Source organism: Limulus polyphemus, unplaced genomic scaffold, assembly GCF_000517525.1.
Source record: "Limulus polyphemus unplaced genomic scaffold, Limulus_polyphemus-2.1.2 Scaffold1065, whole genome shotgun sequence".
Classification (NCBI taxonomy): Eukaryota; Metazoa; Arthropoda; class Merostomata; order Xiphosura; family Limulidae; genus Limulus; species Limulus polyphemus.
Window position 1 is genome coordinate 235,894 of NW_013666675.1, and position 13,167 is coordinate 249,060.

Below are 13,167 nucleotides of genomic sequence, written 5' to 3' on the forward strand. Positions count from 1 at the left end.
AAGGTGACCTATCTTGGCTGTGTTTTAGTACACTAGTATATTGTAAAATACAGTCACATTTCAATTATTATACATTATATATGTATATACATTAATAGTATTTACAAATAAGTTCTTAAACTTATTTTTCTTAAAACATAGAACAGTAAATAAAGAATTAAAACAAACAATTATCTCTTCTAGTTATGACCTTTGTGCTCATTTGCTGCTTGTCATAGATTGCTAAGCCTTATGAAATTTCCCACGTGGGGGATGTGAAAAGAAAATTTTTTAGGTTTTATATATATGCATTTTAAATAACCCCAAAAAATCATAAATTACTATATTGACACCACAGAATTCCACTATAATTTATCAAGCATAGTAACTAAGCTGTATTTGGGTAAAAAAAAAATGAAATTTCAAGCTCTAAAGACTTACCTTATCGGTTGAAATCTTGTGTGAAAAGAATGAGATTAACACATCAAAATGGCTGAGAAAACCATTAGGTGAAATTCTGAGCTTTTGATTTGTTATTCATGTCATATATAGAAGTAAGTGTATATAAGGGAGTGTTTCCAAAAATGAAAAGAGGTGGGCAGGGGCCACTGTGTTTGATTCAGTACATGAGCGATATCTTAGCAAATAGAAAAGATAAGAGGTTCTTATTTTATATTCTAGCTTGTCAATATCAGTAGTTTGAGTTCCTAATTCATACAAAACTATAGACTTTGTATTTTGACATCATAAACATCCAGTTTGAACCAGTGCTGCATTCAACATACCACATGACACACAAAAATGGATGTTTAACTGTTTTTTAATATTTACTTTTAAATTAACAAGTTAACTAATGTATAATACTAAAATTTGAATCTACAATTTGATACCAAACTTACTGACATAAATTCATAAAATAGTAGTTCAATAAAATTTTAATGCAACTCAACAAATGCGATGACATGGCCTTTGACATGTGACCTGTCGAGATAAGGTTCAATTAGTTGTAAAGCTGAAAGTGTATAAAAAAATTAACTCCATAAGCTGTCTACTTGGCACTACTGAATGTAATGTTTTGCTTTCAAAGTAAGTTTTCAAAGGATAACCAAAATTGAGACTTGCATAGGCCCTAATTAGGTTTGAACAACTAAATTCTGTTTTGCCAAATAAAACCTGGCTTACCAAATAATGTAGCTAGTTTTATAATAATGAGACATTTCTTATGTATTTATCATGTTAAATAAACAATTTCAGGTATATCCGTATTGTTGGAACCCACAACACAGTAAACCGTGTCTTCCATGTTGTTTCTTTTGAATGTATGTTCACCAATCAGCGATTTGCTTTAGAACAAGGATTAATAGGTAAGAGTTTTGTTTGAAAAATGTAGAATTATTAATGTAACTTCATTGAAGAGTTTGAATACCATAAAATGTCAGGATTAGTTTTCTTTCAGAGCAAGAAATATAAGAATATGTAATTTATCTACCAAAAAGTTATTTCAAATTGATTGTGTATTTATTATATTCATTTAACCTTTCTTGTTTCTTCTTTAACCATTGTCTTCCACTATTCTCTATCCTCTGCTTGTCTAACCATACTTGATTTTACTTTCAATCTTTCAATAGTGTAAGAAACTTAAAATTTAAAATGACAATGCATTTATTTTGCATGTTTGTGTGTATAAATGTCATAATACCATAACAGAACTAATCATTTTTAAAGTAATACCAGTTTTGATTCTTAAGGTCTTATCGTTTCACTTTGTGTGTACATAAGTTTTTCATCTGAATTGTATGTAATTTGATCATGTGAATTTTGAAATTGTATATAGGTCTTAACTCTTGCAAAATATAGCACTCCTTATGATGACGTAGTAAGACGTCGAAATGTAGAATGTATGAGACTGTTCCCAGTCTCACAGTATTTTATTTTATCTTTATACATTAAAAGTATTAAATACAACAACTTTTTATTGTATTTTGACACTGGAGGCAGACTCATTTTAAATTCACTCTGAAATATAATAATGTTGACTATTTCTCTGATACACCTGTGTGAAAAATTACACAATTGTTGTCCTAATATTAACCCTATGTTTTATATTTTTTGATACAATAACATAAATGCTTGTGCACCCCGTCATTGCAACTTCTGTAATGTTAGCCAGGCATGGCTGGAAGGTCAATGTAATAAATATATATAAATGTATAATGTTATGCGATTTAAGCTATTTAGACTAAACATTTGTGTTTTCTTGGTATAACCTGTAGTCATTCTGGAATGAAAAAAGCATAATTTATATTTATTTCCTAATTTTTTATGGTGGTTACGAGGTCAGTCAAATTGACTGACTCCGTATAGAGTTAGGGTAGACAAAATAACAGTTAAAATATAAAATTTTACTGAAAACAAATGTTTAAAATGTATTTTGAAGGTTTTAGAGATTACACAAATAATATTGAGATTTTGGGGACAAAAAATATTTTTTTAATCACAACATGAAAATCACTTCACACTCGGACTAGTAAAGAAACAGAATCGACATATTCACAAACAAATTTTAGTAGAAATACTTCATTAAAAATCTTATCTTTTGTTTACAAAAACTTTTAATGTTTACTAGAAGTCTACCAAATTTTGTAAAGATACGCATACTGCATTAAAAGCTATAGTATAAATACTTAACGTGTGCAAATGTGTATACGAAATCATGTATTTTATACTGAACCCATTACAAAAGTTTTTCGCTGTTTGGTGTTTTTTTGTGTGTATGTGTGATTAGTGAGTTGAGTTTGAATTATAATATAGTCCATAAATAAAGACAGTGCATTATCAGTTTATGTACATGCTCTACATTTTCACTGTTTACCTAGACTGTTGTAATTTTATTTTTATACAAAATTTGGTTGGTTTTTCCAGTGCCATTTGCTAATGTTGCTACCATTAAAGCAAGTGCCTGTGTCATTGAAGGGGTCAGTCGAAGTAGAAATGCCCTTATCAATGGTGATACAGAGAACTATGATTGGGACTCTGGGTATACATGTCATCAATTAGGAAGTGGAGCAATTGTTGTACAGCTCGCTCAACCCTACCTCTTAGACTCAATGAGGTGAGTGTGATATATAATATAATAAAAGAAACTGCATTAGTTCATGCAGTGTTATTTAAACTACTTGGCTGATCATGTACAACAATTGTGCAGTGAGTGGACGGGGATTGTGTTTCACCTGCGCTATGGACACACGGTGTGCTGTAGATGCTTCCTGGTTCTGCCGAGTCCTCCCCCACATAATATCTTATACTTTTAAGCCTATAAAAATACTCATTTGCTGATAAGGACAAGCATGTTAATTTTTCTCTTACATTTTAAGGAATGTTTTGAGTAACAAACTTTTTATCAGAACAAATTTTTCTATTTTTTAATTAGCTTTAGTAATTATTCTCTTATTTCCACACAATTTAAGAACAGCTAGTAAAAACGATGATATTTTGTTATTTCTTCTCACCTTGGTATTTGCTTGGTGCTTTTTATACTTCATGAGTTAATGGGAGAACTTCTTGGGATGTTTGGTAAAGTGAAATATTTTTAAAAATATGAATTACCAATAATTATGTCTTTATAATCGTATTTCAATTTTAAGACATTAACTCTTGAAATAAATATTAATCTACTCATATTGTGGTTATTAACAAATAGCTCTCCATTGTCAGGTATCATGAACTTTTCTTTGTAGCAAGTGGTGACTAAAACAAAATTTCAGATTATTCTATCTTTGATAAATATAGTTCTTGTGTTATTCTAAAGCCCCCCAGTGGTACAGTGGTATGTCTGAGGACTAACTCCACAGTAAAGCACTTAACTTTACTATAATACAAGACTGATAATTACAATGTACATTACATTCTACAAGTGCTTTAACTTCAGAATTAGAAACCTTCATTTTTTTTAGGTCACGGTACAGCTTGTTCTTCATGTAGAGAATAGCAATGTTGTCACCTTTCATACATTTTTCACCTTTACATTTGTCTAGTTTTTTTTTACAATCCTTACAAGCATGGAAGACCAGTGATACTAGGATACTTTTTGAGTATACGATGGCAGGGAAGAATCGTATTCCCTGTATCTCTTGATGCCACACATGTTACAGTTTTTGTTGGTGTGGGAAAATTCAAGAGATGTATCAAATATTTGGAAGAAGCAAGGTAATGCTCACGATTTAAAATTAGAAAAACTTGAAATTGTAATCGATATTTAGTGTGTTTATTAAATACACACATTAAAACTGGGAATGATGTCACTTTGTTAGCTTTTTGCCATATGAATAGCAAGTATATTAAATATATCTATGTATATATACAGAGGATATTTATCCAGCAACCTGCTTGAGCCAGCACTACAGTTTCTATCTGTTAAGCAATGTTTCTACATTTTGGGCTGAGTGGACCATCTTAGCAATAAAGGGTCTTTGGTTATAATATTTGGTGTTAAATTGGAACCATGATGTTTAATATATTAAATGCAAATTATGTTGGTTGATATTTTTCATGCATTTGTAGGTCTACGAATGAGCACATATTAAATTTTGTTTTATTAAGTGACTAAGCTTTCATTTCCAGTGTAATTCCATATTTTTTATTGGTTTTTCATTAGTACTCAAATTCAACTGTCAATTTTACTATTTTAAATAAGGCCAGAGAAGGTATTATGCAATATCTGTTATCTACAATGGACTATTAAAGCAGAATATCTGTTATCTTCAATGGACTATTAATGCAGAATATCTGTTATCTACAATGGACTATTGAAGCACAATATCTGTTATCTACAATGGACTATTAAAGCACAATATCTGTTATCTACAATGGACTATTAAAGCAGAATATCTGTTATCTACAATGGACTATTAAAGCAGAATATCTGTTATCTACAATGGACTATTGAAGCACAATATCTGATGACAAAACCTTGTCGAAACATTGTACATTTGCTGTTGTGTTAAACTTATATTAAAGTTTTTCTTCATTACCCATTCAAGCCGTCTCCAACCATTATTAGTCTCAAAGTGGGTTCCTTGTCTCAACTTCACATGGAGAATACAATCCCTACGTTACTTGCTTTTTCATTGGCAAAACAAATAGAAACAATTGTAAAATTTTACTCTGTTGTAAAATAATCATAAAATTGGTATTCTAAAGTTGAAGGTGTGATGATGAAAGCTGAGATTATATTCAAACACCAAGCTTTTTATAGACAAAGTGAGAAGCCAATAATGTAGGGATTTTATTCTCCATGTAACTTTGGGACAGCTGTAGTCTGCAATGTGATAATTATCTAGATCAAGTGATACGTCCACTTCCACCCCTATCTTGTTTGGTTTATATTGCGGGCTTGCTTATACTCAATATCAGATTTTCAAACTACTCAGTCAAATATAAAGATGGTTAATAACTGTAAGTTGGCTAGAGAAATACAAAATATGGTGATTACCTGTTTCTATAAAAATACTTTTGACGTGTGTCCCATTGCTAAGATTCAGGATTCAGTCCTTGTGGTGGGCACATGACAGATAGCCCATTGTGCAGTTTGTTCCTAATACCAGACAGACTCATTTTATTTAAGTAATGAGTTGTAGTATATTAGGAAAAGCCTGCTATGAAAAAATATTTGTTGATGTAAAAGCTAATCAACTCCAGTATATTTCATTTAACCCATAAGATCACTATATTCAGTTGCAAATTCTAAATGTTATTCATATTTTGAGTATTATTTTTTAAATGACAAATGTTTCTGAATATTTTAGACCTTGAATATGAATATATTCTAAAGAACTGTTTTTCTTGTTAGATTATTACTGTGGGATTGTGATGATCGTAGCTACAGCTTTTACATAGAAGTATCAACTGACCAGCAGAACTGGCACTTAGTGGCTGATAGAAAAGATCAGGAATGCAGGTGTGTATTGTAACCGTCAAAACACTAATTATTCAGTTTAAAACTCACATTTTGTTACTAGTTTACCATGATTAATGTTGTGTATAAGCAGAAAAATACACATTTTTTTTTCTAAAAGTTATAATCATTATTTTAAAAATACTAGAATATCCTCTATTGTGAGAATCTTGATGTTTGCTCTCTAAGCATCCCCTCTTCTCTAATTTATTCACCACCCCTCTAAGATGTACAAACGTTAATGTAAATTACTCATTATAATATTGTCATTGCTCAGGCAAAGCATAATTTTCATAATCTTCAACCTTATATGGTTACAGAGCCATGAAATAGACAATCAGACCTCTCTTGCCATGCCCACCTGTCACATCCTCTCTTTCAGAAATTGCCAATAGCTCTCTCTGACATTCAATGCTTTATTATTTATAACCAATAGAAAGTCAAGGTTTTCATATATCAAGTAACATATTATAATCTGTTGTTTTCTGTCAATTTTGCTTTCAGTTTATTACTTGATTCCCACAGGAGACACATCAATGAGCTTAGATGAGGTTCTAATGGCTCTTGTCACATAGTTATAAAGTAAGAAAAATTGTGATAGTTATTGGACATTGCCTACTTTTGGTACATTATTTAATTAAATCTATAGTGTAGTACCACCATCAGTATAAAAAAGTAGGGTTAACTGTCTTCGACAATCAACAGCAAAAAAAAAAACAGTTATGGACTTTGTTTCTTGTTTTACATATGTATTTTTTATTTATTATTATAAAAGTAACTAAAATGTAAAATAGGAAACTTTTTATGTTAGATAAGGTTACATTAGGTGAAATAAACAATAATGATAATATAATAAAACATTTTCACGACGTATGCTCGCAAGTAGCTCATGTGTTATGTAATTCAGTAGGGTAGCATGTGCACTACATTCGCCAACTGAAAAGAAAATATAGAAATTCAATCCTTATGTGAAAGTTTGTTGTTGTTTTTTTTTTGTTTAACCTACATTTGCAAAAGGTTATTTATACTTGTACCTATAAATAGAAAGAAAAGCTATAAAACAGTAATTACTCTAGCTAATAAGATGTACCACCATAAGTAAAAAATTTAAAAAGTCTCTGACTTTATAACTTTGAACAAAACATTCACAGGCAAATTCCATTGTGGCTTATTACCTAGGATTGAGCAATTAATGTTTAAAAGGTACTTTTAAACCTGAAGATTGAAGTGTCTGGGAATGAATGTATATATAGTTGATGTGATTTAACCATAAATGTAGACTAATGCAAAATGTTTCTCCTTTTTCAGTTTTTCAAGGTGACTAATAAAGTGCCTTTATAAGATAAATATTTGATATGTGATATTTTCTTTTTATAAACAAAAATGTGGACACACCATTATTTTTATTGCATAACAATTATAAATGGCTCAGCTTCAAATAAAAAAAACTGTACTGTAGCTGTGCTGTTCTTACTTTTATTTAATTTTCTGTGTAGTAAAGTATTTCTTTTAAATTGAATGATCTCCCATATTTCATATTAAACATTTATGTTCTTCATGATGAAAAACCAACAAAAACTAAATTTCCACTTAAAAAATTAGCTCTTTATTATGTAATTTTGCTATTGTCCAAATATTACTAAAACCACTTCATGAACGAATAGTACTATATTTTATAAACCCAAAATAAAAAGTATAGCTCTTTTTCTAGGCAATAAGTTTATCTATTTGGAGCCAAAAATATATCTATGTATACTTCAGTAAATGTAAATTGCTTTATTAAAAAAGTTACTAACTGTTCATTTTTCTGTAATGATAAATGCATAACTTCCTCAAAAGTAAAGGTGATCGAGCCAGTATAGACTCAGTCCAAACACTTGGCTGTGGCTTTGCTCAAGAGCCAAGCCAAGAAATGGTTGCCAAGGCTGATGTTTGAGAACATGGAAATGATACATTAAATCAAAGAGGAAAAAGAAAGTAAGATTGTGTCTAGGCAACCTTATACTTAACCATATCAGGGTTAGGCAAAGCAACCTTATACTTAACCATATCAGGGTTAGGCAAAGCAACCTTATACTTAACCATATCAGGGTTAGGCTAAGCAACCTTATACTTAACCATATCAGGGTTAGGCAAAAGATGGATTTTTTTTAATGCAACTAGTACTTAACATATTAAATTTTAGATTTATAATTTTTGTTAAACTGTTTACACTAAATAAAATGTCAGTTTTTTTCAATCTCTCTAGTAATGTTTATTTGTGTATGTTTTTGGCTCAGGTTAATCCAGTGTTTCAATTTAAGCTGGAAAATTTCTGGATTGCTCATCTGTACATGAAATATGCTTGTTTATCACAAACATCATGTTATACACACACACTTACCACTATGGACGATAAATGATTGTAAAAGAAACAAATAAACTATGTTTTATTTACATCTTTCTCTCCTTTTTTTTTTAGATGCTTTGAGTTAGTAAATTTCAGTGGTGATTTATTTACTATTATTATCTGTTCTATATTATTCAGTTATCATTAGCCTAACTATGACACAAAAGTTTCTACAGGTTGCTTTCACTTTAAGTAAGAAAACTATTATGTAGTTTCCAAAAAATATCTAAGAAATTAAAAGTTGTATACAATATTCATTTAATTTCTTGTATTTAACAAAGTTGAAACTCTCACAATATTAAAATCTGTTTATTTCTAGAAACATTCTTTCATTTTTGAATGAAACTAATCATATTGAATAAGTTAAGATTTCATTTGGGCTTTAATTGATGACTCGTATATGCATCTAAGCAATGTGAAAAATGTACTGTATGTTTCACTGTGATGGGAAACAGGAAGGTATATGATGAAATTTACATTTAACTTGACTAAAATTAGGTTTGAAGTTTTTTTTTTGTTATGTACTTTGAAGGATAATGTTTTTTTTTCACCATTCCAGATCATGGCAAACTGTTTATTTTCAAAAACAGCCTGTTGTTTTCATTAGAATTGTGGGAACTCATAATACTGCAAATGAGGTTAGTATTTCATACACATGTACAGTTAGCCTGTTGTTAAGTTTTATATGCAGTACTTAATGTAATAAAAACTTACTCACTACTGAGACTAGAAAATGTCTGAATATACAAAATTGTTATGAATCTTGAAATTTCAGCTTTTCTATTTTATATATATGTATGTGTAATATGTACAGAGGTTGAGTATGTTATGTAATAAGGTTTTGGAGCCTCAAAACTTTGTTAAAGTCCATGCTGCCACATCCATTTGTGCTCTATCTGATTACTGTGAATCTTGACAATAGCCTTGCAGTCACAGGCACCTGCAAGAGGGGCATTTGCCCCTTACATTTCACAAAAAATTGCACATATTATGATGTAAAATTAACAGTTGAGAAGTGACTTGCTAATTTTTATATTGAAAATCATTGTAATGTATTGTACTCAACCCTCTATGTAACATGTAGAAAAAAGAATGGTGGTGGCGGCGGTTGCTGCCACATAGTTTGCTTCACTCTGGTCAGCAGTTCAAAAAGAAGAAAACAAAAAAGTAGCTATCCCTCTATTCAACAGTTTAGACTTAGCTCATTATGTAGTTTTGTACTTAACAAAAAACAAATTTAATATCAATGTTTCAATTACTTGGATAGCTGGAATAATCAAGAGCAGTAATATTCATAAACCCCTAATTTTGATTAATTGATTATTTTTGTGACAAATGACATAACCTGAATTTTGATAAATCAATTGTTTGAATAATCGGAAGCACTGATTTCAATTTATCGACTGGTCTACATAATACTAATCAATGTAATTGCTTCTCATAAGTAATTAATTAAATTGTCCAGCTGTACCTCTGTGTATGTATATATGCATTTTGAAAATTATGTTTTATATTGATTTTTTATTGTATTTCTCCATTGTCACCTCATTTAGTGATGTTAAGAAATTTAAAGAAAATATTTTACTCATTATATCTTCAATTTCAAACACAAATGACCTTGCATAATCAATGTATTCTACTCTTTTTGTTGTTGTTGTACAGGTTGGATATCATTTAATTTGTGAAACGTTTGTATTACATTAGACATGATATTATGATCATATTCTGTGTGATTTAAAGTAAGGTCGCATTTTTATATATTTATATTTGGTACTTTCTCTAAAGAATTTTGGTTGCAGAAAGTCATAAGAGCACACTAAATTAGTATGTGTGTCATTATCATGGTTAACAGCCTATATGGCAGAAGATATACAACTGAAACATAGAATATAAATCATAAAGAATTAGTAAGTTATTAACAATTACAGTTCGGGGGATCATTTGGCTACTAGTCATGACATCAGTAAATATCTTAGTGCCACGGCTTTAATGTAAATAATAAAACTAGTATGTTTATGCATTTTTTTGTTTGTTTGTAATAAAATAGTTTAAACCTACAAAATTTTGTGTTGTAAAAATAGATTGACTTGTCTCCTGAAGAAGTAAAAACTAAACATTCAGTGGAGTACATGAATAACTTCAGATCTGTTTGTAATTAATTATATCAAATGTGTTTTTGTTCAACATGAAGTTTTGATATTTTACTAGTTACTTGCATGATTTAATCCATGTGTTTTCAAGTTGATTTGAACTTTTTATCCTCCAGGTCTTCCATTGTGTGCACTTTGAATGTCCTGCACAAATACCACTACCTTCTGATGTGGTAAATTTACATGAAAGTGAAACAGTGGAGTCTGAAGACCAGGTAACTGATGAAGCCAGTAAATCGTGGCTTGTAGCTTCTGCAAAAACAAGTGAATCTTCTCATTCCTTTGTGTGAAACAGTGAAGTGTTTTTAGAAATAAATTTCTTGTACAATAGTTTCTCAGTTTTTCTACCACATCCATATACAAAGATAGAACTGACTAATTAATGAGCTTGTCAATTAAGTACATGGAAATGATGGAGTTTGTGCCTGAATTCATCTTTTGTATAAATCCCTTAGCTACATGTACATGTAGTTGGGTGTCATAATAAATGATAAGTTTTCTTAAATATAATGTCTTGTGCATTTAGAATGGTAAGTCTTTTTTTTTTACTTCCAAAAAAAAATCTCATAATTTGTTTAATATTAATTTATTATTAGAACGCTTTTTCTGTGTATTGTCTGATTTGTTTGAATAATTCAACATAGAATATAATGAGAAAAACCATCTCCTTTTAAAATTAATGCTTTTGAAACTTTTATTTTCCAATTGCATATCCAGTTGCTTAGGATGTTTTATATTCAAACTACTATTAGAACTAACTCTAACAAAACTACCTTTATGTAAAGGTTATAAGTCTTTTATATCATAACAATTTGAGATGGTGTGCAATTGTAGACTATGCAACAAAGATTTTGGTATTTCATAACTTTAGCTTCTCTCAAGAACATATGGCTTATATAAAACAGGAAGTTATATAAAACAAGAAATCTAGCAAATGCCTGCTGTTAGTGTTACTTTTCTAATTGTACATCCGTTTATAATTTTGCATTTTAACACAACAGACTGGTATTAAATTTAGCATTCAAAATAGAAATAATAATTGTTTTAGCCAGTTAGAAATATGAGTTATATTGTCATACACTTAAAATCTGCTACTTGTTACTTCCAACATTTTCAGCTTCTAGTATTTCATAAAACATTTTGTATAAATAAATAAACACTATATTTGAATACTAATTAGATGTATCTAAATGATTATTTTGTTCATTTAACAACCAAAAATTGTAATTTCGAAATGATGTTAAGTTTTCAATTTTTGTGATATGTTTCTCAGACTTTTTGACGATTTTCTGTAATTTTTTGCAGTCTAACATCTGTTATTCAAGCAAAACTAGTTTTTTTTAGTTCTACTGTTAATATTATCTGCTCAATAAGAGCATATGTCCAATTTACATTGGACAGTGTTATAGGATGTAAGTGGCCCAACCATTTTTTAGTATAATATAAATAAGAGTTGTTACTTTTAAGTAATCATGCTTTAAATAGTTTTAAGCGTAACAATGATAATATGCTGTAATATTGTTCATTTTCTAGCTCATTCAGTGCTTTATGGTTGTAAAGTATTTGCAAATTGGAGTTTTGATGTAAATAAAAACATGTGAAAAGTCTTGGTTCACACCCAGCTCCTTAATTACAAGCATCTGATTTGTTTTTCTTTCACATATCTCTTGAACAGTGTCAATGCATTCTAGTTTCCAAAGTTTTGTAAGAAAAGTAAATTTCTGATTTCAATAATGAGTAGCTCTTCTTGAGATCTCTTTGTAAAGCTACAAATAACTTTACAGTCCTACTTTAAAAAAAATAACAGATTCTGGACTTTTATGTCTTAATAAGTAAACAAAACAAGGTGTTGCTGTAAATTTACAAAGTTGTATAATTGTCTCACAATACATTTATAAATTAGAAACAGTATTTTGTAACAGAACAGAGAAACTAACAACCATTTTATTTGGTTTGTTTAAAAAAATAACACTCCTGTTCACCTGAGATGTTTTTGAAGACACTTCTATTATTAAAGATGATCTTGGAAAATATTTCCCACATCAGCTCTTCAGAAGGACAAGTGTAGTGATTTGTTGGATGTTATATTACAAAGGCAAGATCCTGTGTAAAGACAGATAAATTCTTTATTAACAGAGGCACACAGGAGACTGTTAACAGTCCATAAGTGGTAGGGCTATAAAGTAAGAGAAATTGTTTAAATTTAAGTGAAAATAAAGTAAACTGTACAGACTAAAAATTAAAAACTGTGGTTAAATTGAAATAAAAACTGTATTGCTTCCTAATTAACAATACTCTTACCATGGGTAGGTCAAAGTGCACACGTCACGATCTTTTAGAGTTACATTCAAAGCTTAATTAAACTACTTTATTATTATTTTATACAAATATACTTGGCATCAAAATGTAGTAAATAAGTCAAATTTCAATATTGTATAAGTTTTAACTTCTTAATTTATAAGAAAATACTTTTAAATAATCATAAATCTTCACTAGTATGTGAATTATGGCATTTGTTTTCTAGATCTTCCCTCTTAACTACTTTATTTACCACTTCTCCGAGAAGTACAGAATTTAATGTAAATTACTCATTATAATATTAGATATTACTCGGGTAAAGCATAATTTTTATAGATGTCAATCGTATTTGTCTATGGAGATATAAACTAGAAAATCAGACCCACTTATCATGCCCA

General features: G+C 29.6%; 1 protein-coding gene across 3 annotated transcripts in view; it reads left to right on the forward strand.

Annotated features, from left to right (window-relative positions):
• Positions 1 to 12,101, forward strand: part of LOC106461955 (BTB/POZ domain-containing protein 9-like) — a 68,564-nt gene extending 56,463 nt beyond the window's left edge. For all 3 annotated transcript variants that reach the window (XM_013921822.2, XM_013921824.2, XM_022389057.1), the window contains 5 exons: positions 1,234 to 1,343; positions 2,902 to 3,091; positions 5,828 to 5,935; positions 8,881 to 8,959; positions 10,588 to 12,101. In XM_013921822.2, coding sequence (XP_013777276.1) covers positions 1,234 to 1,343; positions 2,902 to 3,091; positions 5,828 to 5,935; positions 8,881 to 8,959; positions 10,588 to 10,761 — 661 coding nt within the window. In that variant the 3' untranslated portion in view covers positions 10,762 to 12,101. The remainder of the gene's footprint in view (positions 1 to 1,233; positions 1,344 to 2,901; positions 3,092 to 5,827; positions 5,936 to 8,880; positions 8,960 to 10,587) is intronic.
• The last annotated feature ends 1,066 nt before the right edge of the window (positions 12,102 to 13,167 follow it).